At 44.3% G+C, this 20,077-nt stretch overlaps 1 protein-coding gene across 3 annotated transcripts in view; it reads left to right on the plus strand.

Annotated features, from left to right (window-relative positions):
• TMEM131 (transmembrane protein 131) overlaps nt 1-20,077 on the plus strand; it is a 130,434-nt gene that overhangs the window by 60,492 nt on the left and 49,865 nt on the right. For all 3 annotated transcript variants that reach the window (XM_066579216.1, XM_066579224.1, XM_066579232.1), the window contains exons 5-7: nt 13,821-13,944; nt 17,745-17,861; nt 18,803-18,925. In XM_066579216.1, coding sequence (XP_066435313.1) covers nt 13,821-13,944; nt 17,745-17,861; nt 18,803-18,925 — 364 coding nt within the window. The remainder of the gene's footprint in view (nt 1-13,820; nt 13,945-17,744; nt 17,862-18,802; nt 18,926-20,077) is intronic.

Below are 20,077 nucleotides of genomic sequence, written 5' to 3' on the forward strand. Positions count from 1 at the left end.
ATTTTGTAGGGGAAATTGTATTTTATTTTAACCAAACTTATTTGAATCTTGGACACTCTTTTTTTGCCCCACTTAAGGGGACTTGAAGATGCAATCGTTGGATCAATAGCATAGTGCACTTCATCAGTGGTGTAATGCAGTATACTAGGCACATGCCATCAGCCTATCAGCTGGAAGCATACACTTGTTCCGTAAACTTACGATCGTGTGTGTTTAAAGCCCAGGACAAAGTGCCATCCATTTATGGAGTTTGGTCACTAAAGGGTTAATGCATTTTATTATGCAGTTGGTGTCCCATCATGCCCTCCACTTCATTATTTAATGATACGTTGGGGGTCATTTAGCTAATCTTCCTTGAAAATAAATAAGGTTCCTTACATTTCTTGGTGGGTTGTAATTAAGTGAATGTTTGTGCCTTAAAGGGGTTGTCCCGTGGCAGCAAGTGGGTCTATACACTTCTGTATGGCCATATTAATGCACTTTGTAATATACATCGTGCATTAAATATGAGCCATACAGAAGTTATTCACTTACCTGCTCCGTTGCTGGCGTCCCCGTCTCCATGGTGCCGTCTAATTTCAGCGTCTAATCTCCCGATGAGACGCGCTTGCGCAGTAGGGTCTTCTCCCTTCTCTTCGGTCTCGGCACGAGCGGCGTTCTGGCTCCACCCCCTTCTACGCATCATCGCGTAGCTCCGCCCTGTCACGTGTGCCGATTCCAGCCAATCAGGAGGCTGGAATCGGCAATGGACCGCACAGAGCCCACAGTTCACCATGGGAGAAGACCCGCGGTGCATCGTGGGTGAAGATCCCGGCGGCCATCTTGGCTGCAAAGAAGAAAGAAGCTGCAGAGACGGGATTCGGGTAAGTAAAATTATTATTATTTTTTTTTTATCACGTCCCTTGGGTTTGTCCCGCGCTGAACGGGGGGTCTATGAAAAAAAAACAAACCGTTTCGGCGCGGGACAACCCCTTTAATGGTAACACCCAACCATATGCACGTATGTTGTCAAACATCAGGTGCGGACATATAAGTTATGCCTTTACAATGTGTGTGTTGTGGGGACCTAGGGCACACATGCAATGTAAATGAGTCACATCATGAGGTGTTTAGTGACAAACACTCAAGCTAAGATGTTAAATAATAATTAGTAGCCATTTTTGCTTACCCCATTATAAAGTAGTAATCTAAAGTCATATCAAATAAGCAAAACTCTACAATTTATAGTACTACCGGCCTGTGCCCGCATATACATATAAAATGCTCAGGTGACTGCAGGCAGCATAACTGGACACCAATATATGCAGAATGTGGATGTTGGTATGCACATAGGTAGCCATGGTAGTCCATAATGGTTATATGCACAATGAGCTCTGCTATATCCATAACCACTATCACAGATCACAATACAAATACAGCACATGATCAATATAATATCAGCATGCTGGACACCACCGGCACAGGTAAAAATATCATAAATGCCACCTATGATGGAATGCTTGATGACAAACACAATCAAGCCAAAATATTAGAAGATCATAGTAAACTAGTAAACTTTACTCCAAACAAATAGTGTTATATCATATAAAACAAATGTTGCAGCTTGTGGTGCTATCAACATGTACCAGCACATACAAACATGAAGTACTCAAGTAGCCGTAGACTCCATGATTATATGCCAGTGCAATATATCAGTGTGTCCACATGTAACCGTGGTGATATGAAAATAGTGCATGCCCACTATGCTCCAAGAGTCCCATACACAACAACCATAGAGAAGAGATCTTGCTCCTCTTTGTCTCTGTGGCACACCCTTAGAAGCAGCAAGAGCAGCATGGTGGACTATACAGCAGTACTGAGCAGTGTAACTGTGAACTCTGCACTGGAGGAATAGAGATTGAAAACTTACTAAAGTCTTCTGCAGCATCTGTTTGTGTGTGTGTGCCTCTCTCTGCCTCACCTGTCCATATACACCTATGTACAGCAGCAGCAGCCTGATCTATCAGACTAATTGGTCTTCATCACTACTGCACAGCAGCCAACTGAGAGTGAATGAGCAGTATATAAAGCAAGGCAGAGGAGAAGGGACTGATAAGTACACAGAGGCTTTTTAAAAATAGTATATTATTAAAAAAAACTTTATCAATGTATGCAAAGCTTGTTATGACAGTAGTGCCAATGTAAAAAGCATTTTTATATATATTTAGGCTGGGTTCACACTGGGTGTATTCCCGGCGGAAATCCCGCGGTTAATCCTTTGATTCCAATGGGGCCCCACAGACCTGCGCTCGACCACGGCAGTTTCCAACACAGTGATTTTCGAGCACGGTCTCCTCTATTTTGCCACAAAAACTATGTTAAAATCACAGCGTTTTGCCAATATTATGTGTGAGAGTGGCCTTAGTCATGTGAACAGAGCTTTGTCTGTTATGTGAAGGTGATGTATCGGGGTGGTTGTCATTTAGTTCACCTGCCAAGTCTTGGTGTTGCCAACTAACGACAATACATGTGATCTGCTGAAAACAATGCACAACTGTGTCATTGTTGGAGGGAACCGGATGGAAGCCGAGGCTTTGTAAGCAGTCCCACCAGATTTCTCACATTCTTCTTGTATAATATAGTCTGTAACTTTTGGAAGATAAGTCTGTTATCACTGATCGGACATTTGGCAATGCCCCTCCAATGTCCATATTAGAATAGTACTGGAGAGACATTACCAGCAATTGCTGGGAATATACTGCTAATTACAGCCACAGTACAAGGGGGACCTACCCTACCACACCAACTACAGGAGCAGACAAGGGAATTCTACTTGGTTAGGAAATTCCCTGAATTCTTCCTTTTTGAAAGCATACTTTTAAAATCTGCTGTGCCGCGTGCGACTGTCTGCGGTCTGATCCGAGACCGCCTCTTCTGGTTGGAGGCTTTGGCGTGAAGCTCCCCATGTTGGCTGCGGATTACCGCTTTGATCTGCCATGCATGTAGCGGAGGCTTGCAGACTGGTGCAGATGATCTGTCCCTCTCATCAGCAGATTTGTTGTTGCCATCGTCGCATGTGCCATTCCATAAACTTCTGGCACATGCATGAGAGATGAAAGCGCTCCATGGCAGGTGTGGTACTCTGCAGCTGAGGTGGGCAGGTTTATGCCACAAGGAGACAGTCTGGGCCACAGACATTGGCGTGCGGCATGGGAGATTTTAAATTGTATATTGTAATTCGGTTGTCTGCTCCTGGCTCCCTTTATCGGCAGGTCGTTTCATCATCATTTCCTACACTGGATAATAGCCAAGATGGTGTATGGCCAGTTATATTGTATAGCAGGACCTCGGCGAACCCATCAGGGAGTCCTGCAGGAAGTTGCACTTGCGTTTAATGTACAGCGAGTATATCACGTGTCCGCAGTGTTTCTAGGGGGAATGTATGGGGCTGTATAGTGGCATCTGGGTGCAGCTGTGTAATATGGTGGACTCGTGCCACTGTATTCCAGAGTACATCGGGGACAGGACCCAGGGGTTCTGCATATTTGGATGCTAATGTTGGGTGGTATGGGCTTTGCCATATGCATTGAAACACTTGAATTTTTTGCCCAACAGTTCATGTGTCTGTTCATACGAAAGATATATTTCCTCCCCAAACTATTTGTCTTGGAAAGCTCTTTTCTCCATCACTCGGTGTCATTGACTATTTTCAGTGACTGTTTGAATGACTGTGGTGGCCAATATGGATTAAAATATGTATACTGTGCTTCACCGTGTGATTGCTGCTTCGACTGTTATCAACCTACTGCCATCCAATGTGTATGGCTACTGCTGTTCTTGCCGAGGGAGTCAGGAGTATACACCTTATACCTACGTCCTGCCAGCAGTAGTCCATGGATGCAGCAAGTAGTGTATTCAAAAATGTGTGTTTTTTTTTTGTTGTTTTTTTTCTTCTTTTTAATGTAAACTTTTCCCCTGGATGGGGGGCTGGGGGGATGTGGTCGGCCCCTTACAATAGCGGTCACTGGCCATGGATGCCACCTTGCACACGGTGTTTTTGCAATGGGCTGCACTCATCAGCTCTGCTCTTGTTACATGAAGTCATTAATTCAAGAAGTAAGAGAAATATTCGCCGTCAGACTTTTCTACACAGTTGATGATTCTCTCGGGGGAAATGTGGCGAAATACCGTTATTGTTTTTACATAAAGATGTATTTTTGCTCAGACATGCATATAATGCCCCCCCTATGTTGTTTATATTTGATATTTCAGTATATTTATACACCCTAGATTTTCATGCCCCTGTCACTTCATAATTAACCCTTTTCTTACTGTGCATAATTTGCTACTTACTAGCAGACACTTTGTAACTTTTTCCACTTTTGTTTGCTAAATTGTTATTACTTCCTCTTTTTTAATAGGTGACTTTCTGTTTTTAAACTTGTTCTATTACTGTAGTATTATCATCTTTTATCTTCTTCTCCTTAAGTTTGCCTCCTCCACATTCTTTTTTCAGATGATATTTTTTTAGTAAGTGTTTTTTCTAGTGTGTTCATGGCCTGTTTTTTTATTTTTCTATTTCTCCCTATAACAAGCAGTGTGATTGGCAGTGCACATTACAGCCAATACCGCAATACCACACAGCTATTTACAATGACACTGCTTGGATCTGCACTCAATTAGGACAAGATGCTGACTTGCATGTGGGGCGGCAGGTTTTGCACACGATTTTCAAAAGAGTGATTTTTCACCCCGGATTTTACACAATCCATGACATTCGGCATGTTGCATAGAGACTTGTCGCTGGTTTGTCTTGGGGTGAATGCCCACGGACGGATTTCTACCGCGTTTCCCACGGCGTGAAGTCCGCAGCTATTACGTTTGGTTAAACGAAATAGCCTTCTGCCTGCCAATGCTCACGTGGGGAGTTCTACCGCGGATTTCTGCAGCAGGAAATAAATTGCGCCATGTCCTATTTGACGCGGATTTATGCTGCAGGAGGTCTCAATATAGCAGTAATGGAGACCGCGAAATACCGCGACCACCAGCAGGCACTTTTTTGTTTTTAATCGCAGTACTCCTGCTGCATACATCTGTGGGCGTATCCCGCGACGGTCGTGGGCATGAGCCCTTACAGATTTTCCTGATTGTATGCAGATTTGCTACATGAATTATTTGCAGCAAAGCCTGATCTCTGGGCCCTTTTACACAGGATGAGCTATCGGGCACAGATACCCGACGGAACAAGCATTGCTGAGTGGATCGTGGATTGTTCCGGCCCACCCACCACCATTCACAGTCAACAGGCAGTCCTTCATAAATGGACTGCCTGTTTACACAGGCTGATCTGTCCCTGGGTTTTGTGCATGCAGAAACTGAACGCTGAATATGAAGTGAACAATTTCCCATCAGTCGTTCACTCGGGGTGTGTGATAATTGTTCACATTCCCACTGGATGGTTTTTTGGACCCGTGTAACAGGACCTTATCGCTATGCTCACATGCTCACCAGCACAGCATTTTACTAGACAGAAAATGTGGATGAGATTTCTTATCCAAGCGGCATAGAAAAAATCCGTAGTGTAAATGTACCTGTGGCGCAGATTGATTTATTCTTTATAACATCCATGGCATGTCCGTTTATACTGCGGATTGTACCCCTTCAGATAGTGTGATGTCAAAGTCCACAGGTAACGCATGCCAATCTAGATGCAGAAGTTCTGCGGTACGTGAACCTACCTAACCGTTGGCATGCTTGGGCACTCGTGTGTTGGTACAGTTATGTGCAGCGGCTGCTGGCTGGGCACAGCAGGTATGCTCTATGGTCTTGTGGTGGATATGTGTAATGACATGCACATATGAAACTTACAATTCTGCCTTTTTACATCTCTCTGCTGGCAGTTACAACGCTGACTTCCTCCCAATCGCGGCTTATGTATCAGTGCTTACTATGGAGACCTGAAACCATCTATTTGCGTGAAACCTCTGTTATTTGACTTGCTGCCTAGCATGAAGACTGCCCATATTACTTGTAGAACACTTGTGGTTATGTAATTCGGAAGCTGTTCACTCATCTAGTCAGAAAGTTAGTGGAAGAGATCATGTTTATACCTCGTTGTCTTCCTATACACTTTGGCCCACAATCCAATGCCAAGAGTAGAATAGCAGCATGGTCTGCTACATCCCGCATGATTGGTATAATGCGCCTACATGGCTTCTAATCCTATTCATGGCAATACATATGAACAGCCATAATATAACGGTGTATGATCCCTAGAGACGGCGGTCTGCTGGCTCCTACCTTCCAGGCAGGGAATTGTGTGTTCGACCAAGCATCCAAGGCAAGACCTGTATCTCCATGGCTTCTCCTAGCGTACACAAGGACAATGCCTCTAATAGATGTGTGTCTCCATGCAGATCTATTTCAGCAATGGATAGAAGCCAGTAAGATGGCTCCAGAAGCCGGATTAGAATATTTTTCTCTTTTGTGGTCTGGCATTATTTACAGTCAGTGAGGTCGGTGGAAAGTTTGGCAGATATATAGTCACAGCCCTATTTGCCTTCGGTCACACGACTTCATTGTTCCACAATTTTACGCAACGGAGAAAAATGTGTGGATCTGAGATTGTAATATCCACCGCTTGTTCTACATCTTCTGCTTAGTGATTTTGTACATTGCAGTGTAAAAGTTGGTCTGCTACAGAATCTGTAACATATGTAGATCTCGCCATAGATTTCAGGCTATCCGTACAGTGGAGCTGTTCTGTCCCGGTAGCTGCCTGTCCTGAATGGCCACTTTATTAGAGATGCCCATCTAGTAGCATGTTTGACCTCCCTTTGGCCTTCAGAACCACAACAGTTTGATGTGGCATCCATCCACAGGTGTCAGACGGCCCAGGGTGCCAAAACCTGTTCCCCACACCATTACTACACCCCACCAGCCTGCACTGTTGACACCTGATGGGAAGGGTTCACTAGTTGCTGCTTATGCCAAAGTCTGGCCCTCCCATCAGCCTTGTGCGTGTGAAATCTGGGTTCCTGTGACCAGGAGGTATTGTACCCTTGCCAGTGACCCAGTTTTTGTGCTTTGCCCACTGGAGTTTCACTCGTCTATTTCTCTTTAACAGAAACGGCACTCAGACCGGTCGTCTGCTGCTTTAGCCAGTCCGTACTAAGCAACGATGAGTTGTCATTCGGACACCCACCAATTTGTATTCAACTGCAGTTTGTTGGACCGCATTACCTGTTTGTTGGAACTCGTAACATCCACCTCCTGATGCCTTTGTCTACAAGTGGTTGACATCCACGGGATTGGCTTTCATAGGATGCCCCTCCTTGCTTGCACTGTTTCACAAGAAAACCCCACAAGGTTGGCAGTGTATGCCATATTGGCCCTGACGTCTCCAGCACTGATGGCCAGGCCTCGTTGGAAGTCACTCAGATTGCTCGATCTTCCCTTTCTAATGTGGATTCACACTGAGGCAGGGAACATATCATGTGATTTTATGCTGCGCTATAGAGTCACATGTCTACTTTCCATACAGGGAAGGTCCAGTCGTGAAAGGGTTGTGTCTCCATTGGTGGTTCAGTGTATATTGTTTTAGAGAGGGAATGACTCTATATGCTGTAAATAGTGGTCTTCATATCTAGTTCTGCATCTAGGGTTTGGCTGTATTACGGACAGTGCTCTACAAAGCCATGGTACGGAATCTATAGAAATCTATAGTGCCCCTTAGTTCCGGGGAGAGCAGGATGCTGTACAGAGGTGCCATATGTCACCTCTCAGAATCCCTACTGCCCATTTGCACAAGATGATTCTAATTTGCATGAGCCGCTGACGTCACCACTAGTTTGTGCTGAAGGTTGAGATCATCGTTGAGAATCGCTCACATTCCTATGTTAAACACTGAGCGGGGAGCGTTCAGACGGAGCGAGAAGTGAGCGAACCAGCAATGATTTTTATGCAGCTGAAACGGAGCGACAAACAAGCGCACAATGGCTCGTGTTTAGACGTAACGATGTGTTGTGCATGTGGGGGCAACAATCGTGTAAATGGTCTTTAAGGCTCTATAACACACATCTTTGGGTTGTCCACAATGACATGCCATCAGCTTTGATGTCTGGTCCTGTTAAATCTATAAGCTTCCTTGTTCATTGCAGACAACAGAGGAGGCCTAATTCAGTGTCCGGGGCAAAGTCATTTACAGCTACTCATTAACGACATGTTTTGGCATGGGCAATCAGTAGCGTTTATGTTCTCCATGTCTGGATAGATTAGTGCCTGCGCTCTTTTGATATTTTAGCCAGAGCTGTTTGTTAATTTTTATTGGGGTTTTAAAGAACAGGTATAAAATGTTGGCAATATGCAAACCAATGTGATATGACAGGAACAATACAGCCAGAGCTATTCCAAAACCTTTTTTAAAATCTGTTTTGCATAATGGTTTGCATCATGTAGACCGGGACGGCGAGAGTAACAAACAGAGAAGTCCTGAATCGTATAAGACCCATAATATCACTGGAGGGGAAGATGGCTGGACTCAGACTCACGGATTTTGGCCATGTAATGTGAACAGAGTCGCTAGTAAAATCTATAATGCTTGGACAGATCAGTGGCAAAAGAAGACCCAGGACATGATGGCTGATACTGTCAGAGCTGATACTAGCATGGATATCACACAACTGAAAGACATAGAGAGAGCTCACCTTTAGGGTTGCCGAAGGTCGTGAACTACTAACCGGCTAACAACAACAGATATATAAGAAGTGCATGTTGAGGATTTAATGGATAACAGCCTAAAAATAACAGCCGTGCTTGCAGGGTCTCAAAAGAAGCTTTCTAGATTTCGAAATTTTCAGTGCAGCTGAAATTAACCAAAATTTTTGAGCCATCTTTCACAGAGGGGTAGCTAAATGCTCTTGGGTCGTGCCGCACAAATTCAGCTCAGGCCCCTCTCCAGGCACCTATGACAAAACCAAAATGTTTCCTTGTATACATGCATGGGGGTGAGTTACACATATATAATGCTGCCATATATGCTAAGTATAGAAAAAAAGAAAAGCTCTATAACTGTGCGTGCACACATATCGACGTCTCGTCACCATGAAAGTAATTAACAGCTGGGGTGCGGCACTTCCGGGTTGGTAATCACTCAGTGGCACTGTTACGGGTGCACACACTGACGGCAGTGATTTCATAATATACAGCTTCCGGTTCCCAGCGGCCTAGTCCTGTGCGGCACTGCTGGTCAGATGAGGACACTACAGGCTGCGGAGAACAGAAAGCTGGGGAGCGCCGCATACTACGAAGTCCGCTTCGAGATGCACTTTATTTCCTGTGATGTTGTCCGGGTCAGTAGACTCGCCGGGCCGTCGATTTCAATGGTTTCGTTCACGTAAGCCTGTTTTGCACAAATATACGCGGCACGCTCTATGTTCCTGCGCATTTGCACATGGAAAAGGTACATATGTTTAACTACACTAATTGCCCATTTCAATGCATGGAAGCATGGTTGCATGTTTTCTTGCGCGAGCTAAGGTACGCTATTGTGCGTGCAGAAAGTACAGTAATATACCGTATATACATGCGCGTGGAAGTACGCGGCGCACATACACTCATGCCCGTGTTACAGCGACCTTAATGGCATGCTTGCAGAAATACAATATATAGAAATACTGAAGTGCTGCAAATGATCACAAGTTCAAGTACCCTGTATGGATTTAAAAAATTAGGGGTTTTTAATTGTAAAAAATAAAGGCAATTACAAGTTAAGAAAACCACTTTTCTTTTTTTCTCTTTCAGATTTTATTTTTTACAATGGTATAGGAAAGAATAGCATATACATTTGGCATCGTGGTACTGGTATAAAATCATGTCCTCCTAGCTGTAGTGTATACCCTGTGCAGAACAGCATGTACTAGGGAAGTAAGATGGAGCCATGCTGACCCTGGCACAGATAAAGGGCAGCACAGGACATGCAGTCCGGGCATACACTTCAGTAATACAGGGGTTCTACCAGTGACATGCCCCGGCTGCCAATTCCACCCAATCACACGTGCCGCACATCTAGACATTCTTTGAATCTGTATGATGAATCTGCTTTCCACTCATGATGGGCACGGAAGGACATGTTGTATGTTGGAAATATTGTATCCTGGGGCGACTGTAACTTAGAGGGATGGCGGTATAATGCCAGAAGACTTGTAGCGTATGATAGATTAATGACCGCCGTGTTCTTGTTTTCAGGAATGGGGCACATTTAGTAGGGTTTCATCTCATGTGACAAGTATGTTTGTTAACATCCTGTTCAGCATCTCCTGGCACAGAATACCGTCTCATGGTCACCATGTCTCAGGATGTTCTTGTAGACTTCTAGCTTTCCCGTTTGAAATATCACAATAAGGGTACATGCCCATGACCGTTTTTTTTTTTTCTGTCCGTTTTTCAAATCGGTCTAATAATCGGATGCAATGAATGGGTGTATGCACAGGGTTTGTTTAACTCCTATTTATACATAACAAGATCATTCAAAATGTGTTCAAACAAGTGGAAGTGAAGGATAATTGTTACGTGTAAACGTGAAGCCATCATGCACTATTCATTCACTTGTCGTTTATCGCTGGGATTCAGCCTGCATAAAAATAGTTGGTTATGTGGGTCGAGTGCCCAAGAAAGATTGGGTATCAGCGAGTCTGTTCAATTTTACTTGAGACCATAAAAAATGACACATTAAACAATTAAAGAATAACGACACTTTGTTCTCCCAGAGGTGTTGGACGCGCCTCATAAGTGATTTCACGCACGGCAGACCTGCTGCAGAAATTTCCACTATTGTCTCATTCATCTGAATGGGACTTGCAGACATCAACGTGCCTGCCGCCTAAACAACCCCATTCAGATGAATGAGACGGATGATCAGTCGCAAAAAAAAAGTAAATCTGCTGTGTGCATATATACCTTAAAGAGCCATTTCCACTGGCAGGTTTTCTGCCAGGATGACATGCCAATTGATGATTTTGCAAGTTGATTGGCATTCGCTCAGCTCCATTTACTTGGTGAAATCAGCACTACTGCTTGTTCTTGACTGATGGAAAAACTGCGAGATTTCTGCCGGGAAAGCGCTGCTTTAAAACTCATGGCACTTTGCAGCGGCTTTTGGAGTGGCTTGGCCGCATGCTTTTCTGTTGCAGCTGGCGCCCCCATAGATGGCAGCCCGGCCGCAACAGGAAAAAAAATATAGACATGCCGTGACTGATTGGCCGTCCCGTGTGTAGGAGATTTTTGACAAATCTCGTCCACATGGCTGGCCAACCACAGGATTAGCGGCCGCAGGCAGATTTGCCAGAGCGAAATTCCGGGCGAAATTTCTGCGGCAAATCTGCCCTGTGTGAGCCCAGCGTAAACTAAGTTTATAGGCTAAGAATGAGTGAAGTGCTGAGCCTGGAGATGTTCTACCTGCCCTGCCGTTCTCCCGGTGGTGTGGGCGCTGGAAGCTGCTGCTCAGTGCGTCCTCCCATTATAAAACTAGAACAGAAGGACTATTTGGCAGTTCCGCCCAATGTACTGAGCGGCAGCTTCCAGCACTCCAATGACGGGGGTAAGTAGAACAGATCCCTAGATTCAGTGCTTCACCTACTTTTAGCCCATAAACTTAGCTTATAGTGCTAAACATAGGTGACAGTCTCTTCACGTGGATGCATCTTCTATTAGTCCTGGGACGGGCTATCACTAGTATAACAATATTTACAGGCATACATGTTATGGACCAAATATAGATATAACATGGGCATGCTCACCATGTTATTTTTACAACTGTTTGTTTTTACTTATTTTTGTTTTGTTTTGTAAAAAGTTATGAGTACTACATATTCAAAAAAACCTAAACTTTTTCAAAATGTAGATGTTAAAATCCTTTGTGACTTGAGTCTGTGTGAGTTACTTGAACAAGGGTTCATTTTAATGGTCTTCAGACCCCACTTTAGGTTGGCATGTTCTTTATTCTTCCAGCGCATGTGATCTGTTTAGTTTTTTTCCTCTGATAGAAGCATTCAGGGTGGTTTTAGATCTGCACTCGGGATTCTGCTTTCCTGATCTATTCGAGGAGCAGGAAAGGCCAATCCCCCGGTCGAACAGTTTAGTCTGTTGGCAGAGCCGAACAGCTCCAGACAGACCCCATTGCCTATAATTGGGGTCCACCCACTTTCCGCCCGGCTTTAGGACTGAAGTAAAAGCGGGCATGCAGCAGTTTTTCTTCCAGTATTTTCAGCGGATCTCTGACGGGACCTTCTACTGGGGGTTTCGACACAGATGTGAAACCGGCCTTAGTTATTCAACATCCTTGTTTTGAAACTTTTAACTATTTGCAACTCTATATGTCTAGTTTCTTTTTGTGCAGTTAAAGACTTGTGATTTTCCCTCATTCCATCCACATCTAGGCGGACAGTGACAGTTATGTGACTTGTATTGGGCAGCACGGTGATTGTCTGTGTCCGTCCAGTGTGTGGGGGAGAGGACATTGCATGTCCTGCGCTCATCCTTGAATTGGACCAGAATAGGACAAACTGCAACTTTTTTACACAGACCTTCAGCTGCGCCATGTGATTGCCGACTAAGAGTGAATTCACATCTACGCTGGGGCTCAGTTTGGGGTTTTCGTCTCTCTATGTTCCATTTCTATCCTCCAAAAACGGAACAGAGAGATGGAAACGCTGAACTGAGTCGTAACGCAGGTATGAATCCAAACTAAGTTGGTGTCTGCTTTGCAAAGCTTCTCAGCAAAGGTATTGCACTTCTTTTGTGACACGCCTGTTTTCACTTGCTGCTGTCCCACATGTAGGATTTGTTCAGTTTTTTAATGCAATTTTTAAAGGAAACCTGTTATCACTTTTGAGCCCCATAAACTACATTTTGAGACTCAAAGGTGAGGGAACGGGGAGTCCGGGGAGGCATGATTTAACAGCACAGGAACAGTGCACTTGGTGCCGTGTCCCTGTGACGTTGGCGCACGCAGTGCATGACTTTTTCCTATGGCTCTGTTACACGTTTCCTATAGACATGAATTGGAGAATGCACAGAGCCATTTGAAGTTGAGGGCCCTCTGTGTGTGCGCGCCAACTTCGCAGGTGTATAGCACAGAACGGGCACCTCGTATAAAACATACCTCCAATGCAGATGTCAATTAGCCCTTAAGGACCGATACTGCTACTTTTTTCCCCTTTTACTCCTAGCTTTAACTTCAAAAACTACAGTAGAAGAACCTGAAGAAAACCAGATATTTGACTGTCCCATTCATTTCCCTGGATTGTGACTACATATGTGCACCTGTTTTCTAGTGGTTGGCTCACTTCTGTTCTTGGGATCAGCTGTTCTAGAAGCCAAGACCTCACCGATCACTCTTGACATCTCTAGTAATAGCATAAAGACTTTTCTCAAAGAAACATGTCACTACTCCTGTTATTAGTCCGTCCTAAAGGCCCATTTAGACCCAATGATTCTCACTCAAGATTCGCTCAAAGCCGTCTTTTGAGCGAGAATCGTTGGCTCTAAATGCACGGGCATTGTGCAGTTTTCATGCACGAGTCGTTCCTCGCTTAATTCTAGTTTTCTTATCAGCGGTGCAGGCTGTTATCGCAGTCGGCAGCACTGATAAGATTCTTTCAGGTCGCGTCTTGCTGGTAGTTCACAGTGACTTTTGAGCGATCATCTGTCAGTGTTAATGGGGTCTAACCACATATAAACTAGGGATAACATTTCACCTCTGTTTTTGCTGCTTATTGGATTTCAGCTTCTCAGTTTGTCTCTATGCGCCTTGTTTTAACATTGTTTTATGTATTTTCCCCCAGGCCAGTCGGGATGCCCAAAATGGAAAAAGTTTACTTGCACAATCCTAGTTCAGATGAAACTATTACTTTAATATCTATATCAGCAACAACATCGCATTTTCATGCATCTTTTTTTCAAAATAGGGTAAGTAACTTTTTGGTTACACATAAGGCTTGCGGTTTTCCTTCTTCCTTCCTCTTGCCATTTGTTTGAAATTCGCAGATGAGTTGAACATTCAATGTAAATCTTTACTCCTGCAACGTGCAAGCAGAGATAAGCAAGTGTTTCCCTGCATGAATAACGCCGATCATGTAAAGTAGCAAAAAGGTTTAAGAAGATCATATCTGTGAAGGGAGATGAAATTACATACCTAAGGCCCTCGGATTTCTCCACGGACGCATGCACAAAAGAGGAAGATTGCTTGAGTAATTTAAAATCTTCCTGCTCCTGGCTATCAAACGTAGCTGAGAGACTGGGGATTTCACAGGGGGCGCCGTACACGGTCCTTCATCACATGATCCATCGGATAAGGGAAGTCATGTAAAGGTTAAAAAAAAAATTTTGTTTCACCTTCCATCACGGATCTGATCCATGAGGGGAGGTGAAATTACTTAAGGCCTCCCTCACACAGGCATTTGCAAAAACGCTGCGTTTACTGCGTTTTCAGCAACGTTGGCATGTGTTTTGACTGCGTTTTCAGCACGGCTGAAAACGTAGCCAAGGAAGCTGGAAACTTTTTTTTTTTTCTTCAGACTTTCTGGCATAGCAACCTGTGTTTAATGCTTTAACCCTTTCCAATCCAATTTCTATCCTGGTTTTCCTAGGGGGCTTACTCTTTTTCTGCCATTTATACAACGTTGCTATATGCTGGCTAAAGCCAATACTGCATGAAGTGACGCGTTGGATAGAGTCCGACAGCAGAGGCTGGGAAAATATATAGTAAGAGAACCCCGGCGGATTTTCTTCAAACATCGGAGCTGTACAGCCTTAAATCATAATGTCTTTAGGGGTCAGACAGTGGATTGGAAAGGGTTAAAAACGCAGTACAAAGTTGTGCCGGATTTTCAGCAGTGTTAAAACCACTGCCCATTCGTTTAAATGGGAGACCCACAGCTGAAAACAGCCAAGAATAGAACATGCAACACTTTCAAAACGTAGCGTTAGAAACACTGCGTGTTCAGCCTTGTGTGATCAGCCCCTTTGAAATGAATGGGAGCCTTGTACAGCGTTTTCAGCACTGCTGAAAACATAGCGCAAAATGCTGTACAAAAACGCCTGTGTGAGGGAGGCCTAACTCCTCCGGCGATGTCCTCCGACGGGATCCTTATCCATGGACCTTTCCCCAGTTTCGGCGCATGTGCCCATCGGCAATTTTAAAATCGCCTTGCTCTTGCAGCCGAGAGCCTGGAGCAGTGACCGAGGGCCGCGTGATCACCGTAAATCGTGCAGTTTTCGTTGTCCCGTTACTCATCATTGTCTTTGTGTGCTGAAAGACAACTATGATCCTTATCAGGGATTCACATCGGGATACAGCTGATAGTATTGTTTCAGCTGTATCCTGCTACCTGATGACAGGCTGGGTATGAAGAACACAGCGGTCCAGCTCTGTTCTCCATATTCCCCATGGAGTGCTCAGCTGTATAACAGCCGGGCGCTCCGTGCAGAAAACAGCTGGATGCAGAAGACAAGCAGGGACACCCCGCTTGTCTTCTGCACCCTCCGCTCTGAGCGCTCGGCTATATAACAGCCGGGCACTCTGAGCTGGCAACAGCTGGATGCAGAAGATGCATCCTCTGTTTGCTCACAGCGCAAGGTGATGGCTCATCGTTTCAGCGATCATCTTGCGATGTAAATGACACAATGATTGTCGCGAAAAAGACCTCTTTTGAGCGGTAATCATTGTGTCTAAATGGACCTTTAGGGTTATAGGCAGGAAACTTCAAGTATTCCCATTTGCAAATTTACAAGAGGTCGACCATTCACCATGCTGGTAATGAAGTTATCATGCAATACAGCACACCCTTTGGACAGCAATCATTAAGTTCACAGCACCATTTCCACTTGTTTAAAGGCCCATTTAGACACAACAATTATCACTCAAAATTTGCTCAAAAGCCATCTTTTGAGCGATAATCGTTTTGTGTAAATGTGCCCATCTTTCACTTTTCTGCCGAACGATGAAGTTCAGTTCAGCATGAAATCCATCGCTTGGCAGAACAGCTGATAAGCAGGACCGCACGCTGTGTTCTGCCCGGGAAGCGCTGTTTACATTGTCTCAGCTGTCAGCTCCATGGCAGAACAAAGGGAATGTATTCAGAGAACAGCGAGTGGTCTGTTCACTGAATACAGCTCCCGGCAGCTCACATGCTACTGATTGGTACTAATAGGCATTAGTACCCAGTAGTAGTTTATGCAAAATGATGGCTCAAAGCCATCTTTGTGTGTAAATGCATCTTTACTGTCCAAGCAGGTTAAGGTATGACTACAGATCCTCAAAGAATTAGCTTTTGTGTTTATTTTACAAAATATACTTAAGTTGAAAGTTGAGCTGTTATTAATTACCATTGACAGCAGGCCTTTTGTGGTTGTCTTAGTACATGGAGCCCTGGTTTGGCTTTTATTTGCATGTATTTGAATGGACTTTGCTTGACTTTGTCTGTTTTGTACTCCCAACCCTTTTCCCTTATGATTAAAGAAATCCCATCAATTCTTTCTGTATGACTCTCACAGGCATATGCGGGCTGCGTAGTGTGCAGTCCTAAAAGGGCATTGATTTACATTGTGCCATTCAAACATGCACTTTTTGATGTGTGTAGAGATGCGTGTCCTATTTGGTGCTTATTATAGGCTATGGGTGTTTAAAATATGCAGTAAATACACCTGTTACTTGTGTATTTAACTGTGTACTGCATGTTGTGCATGTGAAAAATGCATACGTAATCCCCGCCTCCTTCCATTGTACAGAACGAGCGTGGAGGAGATGAGAAGTGAGCCTGCACGGGGGGAGGAGAGCAGAGGAAGGCAGTTTAGCAGCCACTCTGCTAAACTCCCTCCCACATCTGGCCGCTGTCATGGGTTCCCATAGGAGCCCATGCAGCGGCAGACGTATTTTGGCGCAAAAGATAGTTCCAGGACTATCTTTTGGGACCGCCGTAAAAATGCCCGGCACTATATTGGCCGGCCGGGCGCTTTTACGTCTCAGGAATATGGCCATGTGATGTGATGCATTGGAATCCAATGTATCAGATCACAGCACATATTGGCCGGCCGTGAAAACGCCGGCCAATATGCGCTCGTGTGAAGGAGGCCTTTGGGCGCTATTACATGAGTACCTTTAACGCTTGTGCAATCGTACTAATTGCTGGACTGACTTGCGCTTGTAGGTTCAGGCCAGCAATTGTGGAGAAAACGTGAGTGCTAGCGGCAGCCGTGTGTAATAGCACCCTAGGGGGCTGACAGAATTAGTACATTGAGTAAGGTGCACCAGCTGTATTATCGCGCTCCCTGAGCCCAGCATCTCCTATTAATAGCAGTGTTCTGCAACCACTTGTGACCTTCAGTACTTCACATCCATCTCTTTTTATTACTCTATTATTTTTGGAAGAGTAGTAAAACCTGGCTGTCCCGGGGCCGGTCTGGCTAATGCACTGCATCCTGTTCCTATGTGCAGCTCTATCCTCGAAGCCCTTTGAATGATATGGTATAGAGAGACAGATGTGATTCATTAAACCTAGATCAGGTAGTTTGCTGTGCTGCGGGGATGCCCGCAGCTGTTTATATAGTCATGTAGCATTGTGGATCTGCTCTGTACAATAACTTTCCATTATGCTTGTGTTCTGTGCGTCTTGTTTTGTATTATTACATCTGAATTGCAGTGATTTTGTTGCACAGCCTGTTTTTACCATGTTTAATGTTTTTTCTTATGCTTTTTTCCCCCCCTCCAGAAAATTCTCCCAGGTGGGAACACATCATTTGATGTGGTGTTTCTCGCAAGAGTAGTGGGAAACGTAGAAAATACTTTATTTATTAACACCTCAAATCATGGGGTATTTACCTATCAGGTAAGATATGAAATATGGTTAAAGGTAACAAAATTCTAAAGCTGGCCTTAATGGTTAGATTTATGCTGCCAGATATCATCAATTTTAAAAGGACTTGTCATGCGCTCATGTTAGTGGGGCCGGCTATATGACTTTGGAGCCGCAGCCCGCTGACTCTCTATGTATTGTAGCATTTCTTTTGTTCATACTTGCCCCCATTCCACATGTGGGGTCTCCTTGGATTTGTCATCTGGCATTTGGAATGTGTCAAGTAGTAGTCCCCATCACTCACGGTTAGTCATACCTGACATCATCCATTGACAGGGGAGTATAGGGAGTTGTCCACTTGATACATTCAGGGGTAAGTATGAACAAAAGAGAGGCTGCAATAGGCAGCAGGGTCACTACTGCAAAGCTATGCAACCGTCCCCGCTGACGAGAGAACTTAACAAGTCCCCTTTAAGTCGTCAACAATCTTGTATCTACTTGGCTGCTCTCCAACATCTACTGCCAGGGAAAATAAGGATCTGATTGGTTGGATTTTAACTTATTTGATACTTAAGTTGTGCCAGAATTGTTAGGTAACTCCTCCACTGAAATGGTTTCTTTCACTAAGCTCAGTTTAAGCATTGATGGGGGAAGTCGGGGCTGACAGCTAGCTGTCTGTCTGGCCAATTTAAAGCAACCCTTTTGTCCTGGACCAACAAGGATGGCCGACCGGCTCCTCTGACTGCTCACTGTGCATTAGTCTAAGACACTGCAGGCTGCTGTGATTGGCCAGTGCTGGCCGGTCAGACCAGCATGTAGTCTTGTAGACTACTGATCTCTACTAATACACAACCTACACTAGGTAGTCAGAAGTGGTTCAGCCATCTTTGTCCAGGTTGCTTTAAAGAATGCCTTTGTCGATTTACTAATGCCTTTTCTTTGCAATTAATCCTAAAATATCCACTGTTTTGCAGGTTTTTGGAGTTGGGATCCCCAACCCATATCGATTGCGCCCATTCATTGGGGCACGAGTTCCTGTAAATAGCAGTTTTTCACCTTTAATTAATATTCACAATCCCCACAGTGAACCTTTACAGGTAGGTACACATTACTTACTGTTTTTGGAGGGAAAGATATAATTGCGCCCGTCTGTATAGAAGCTTTGTAAAGCCTTAGTACACATAAACCCTTTATTCATGCTAATAAAACTGACAAACCCCCTGTAACTGCAGACACTAATGTTGGGAAGTACTAATTTGGTATTCTAGGATTTATCCTGTTTTGTCCCAATTAATATTTTATAGACCTTTGTTAGCAGGATTACAAGAAGTGGCACCAGTCCCCATTGCTTGCACAAATGTCTCCTACATATAAAGACAACCTGTTAGCATGGATTCAAAGCAATCAGCCAGGATCTGCAGTGACTGCATGTGTACAGGACCTGAATCGGGGAGCTCGCCACGTGTACAACCACCGCAGCCATCCCTGGAGTTGTCATTTTGGTTTTATTTGCTCTGATAGTTTGAGTTCACACTTTCGTATTTTTTACATGCAGCTCTCTTTTTAGTATCTTTTCTTAGAACTGTTTTTAATGTTTTATAGTTCTGTTTTGTTCCTCCTGGAAATGCATGCCTATATTGACTGGGTGTTACCATTCCCCCGATTAATATGGTGTGTGCCAACACAATTTAACAGCATGACTGGGCAGTGTTAGACTGTGTAGGGACATACCCACTGATGGGGGCTATGATAATCCTCCTGGGTGTTAAGGGCCCATTCACAAGGGAAATCTGCATTAAATTACACTTTTAACGTGGGTTTCCTATTTTAACTCCCACATTTCCAATATGACCTGGAGTGTGTGTCAAATAAGTGATGACAGTTTTTACTGTGACACAAATTTAAAAAGCCCTGAAATCTGCAGCAGATCCACAACAAAAACTGCGTCAAAATTCAATTCGAATGGTGCGGACTTTGAGGCAGTCTTTGGTGCGGATCTGCAACAAAAACAGAGAAAACAAGTGAACGTACCCTAAGGCCTCGGTCACACAGGTGAATTTGTATAGGTGCGCTAAAAAAATATTGAACATCGCATGTGTAAAAAAATCTCATGGCCGAAGCAAAAAAACTGACAACTGCAAGCTGCAGCAGGGGATTCCTTGGATGTGAGACCCCTGGATGCTGTCACATCCAGGGGCTTTACCTTGTTGTCAATGGGGCCGGCAGCCATTGAAAACATAGGGAGAAGA

The sequence above is a fragment of the Eleutherodactylus coqui genome, chromosome 1 (assembly GCF_035609145.1).
Source record: "Eleutherodactylus coqui strain aEleCoq1 chromosome 1, aEleCoq1.hap1, whole genome shotgun sequence".
NCBI classification, from domain to species: Eukaryota; Metazoa; Chordata; class Amphibia; order Anura; family Eleutherodactylidae; genus Eleutherodactylus; species Eleutherodactylus coqui.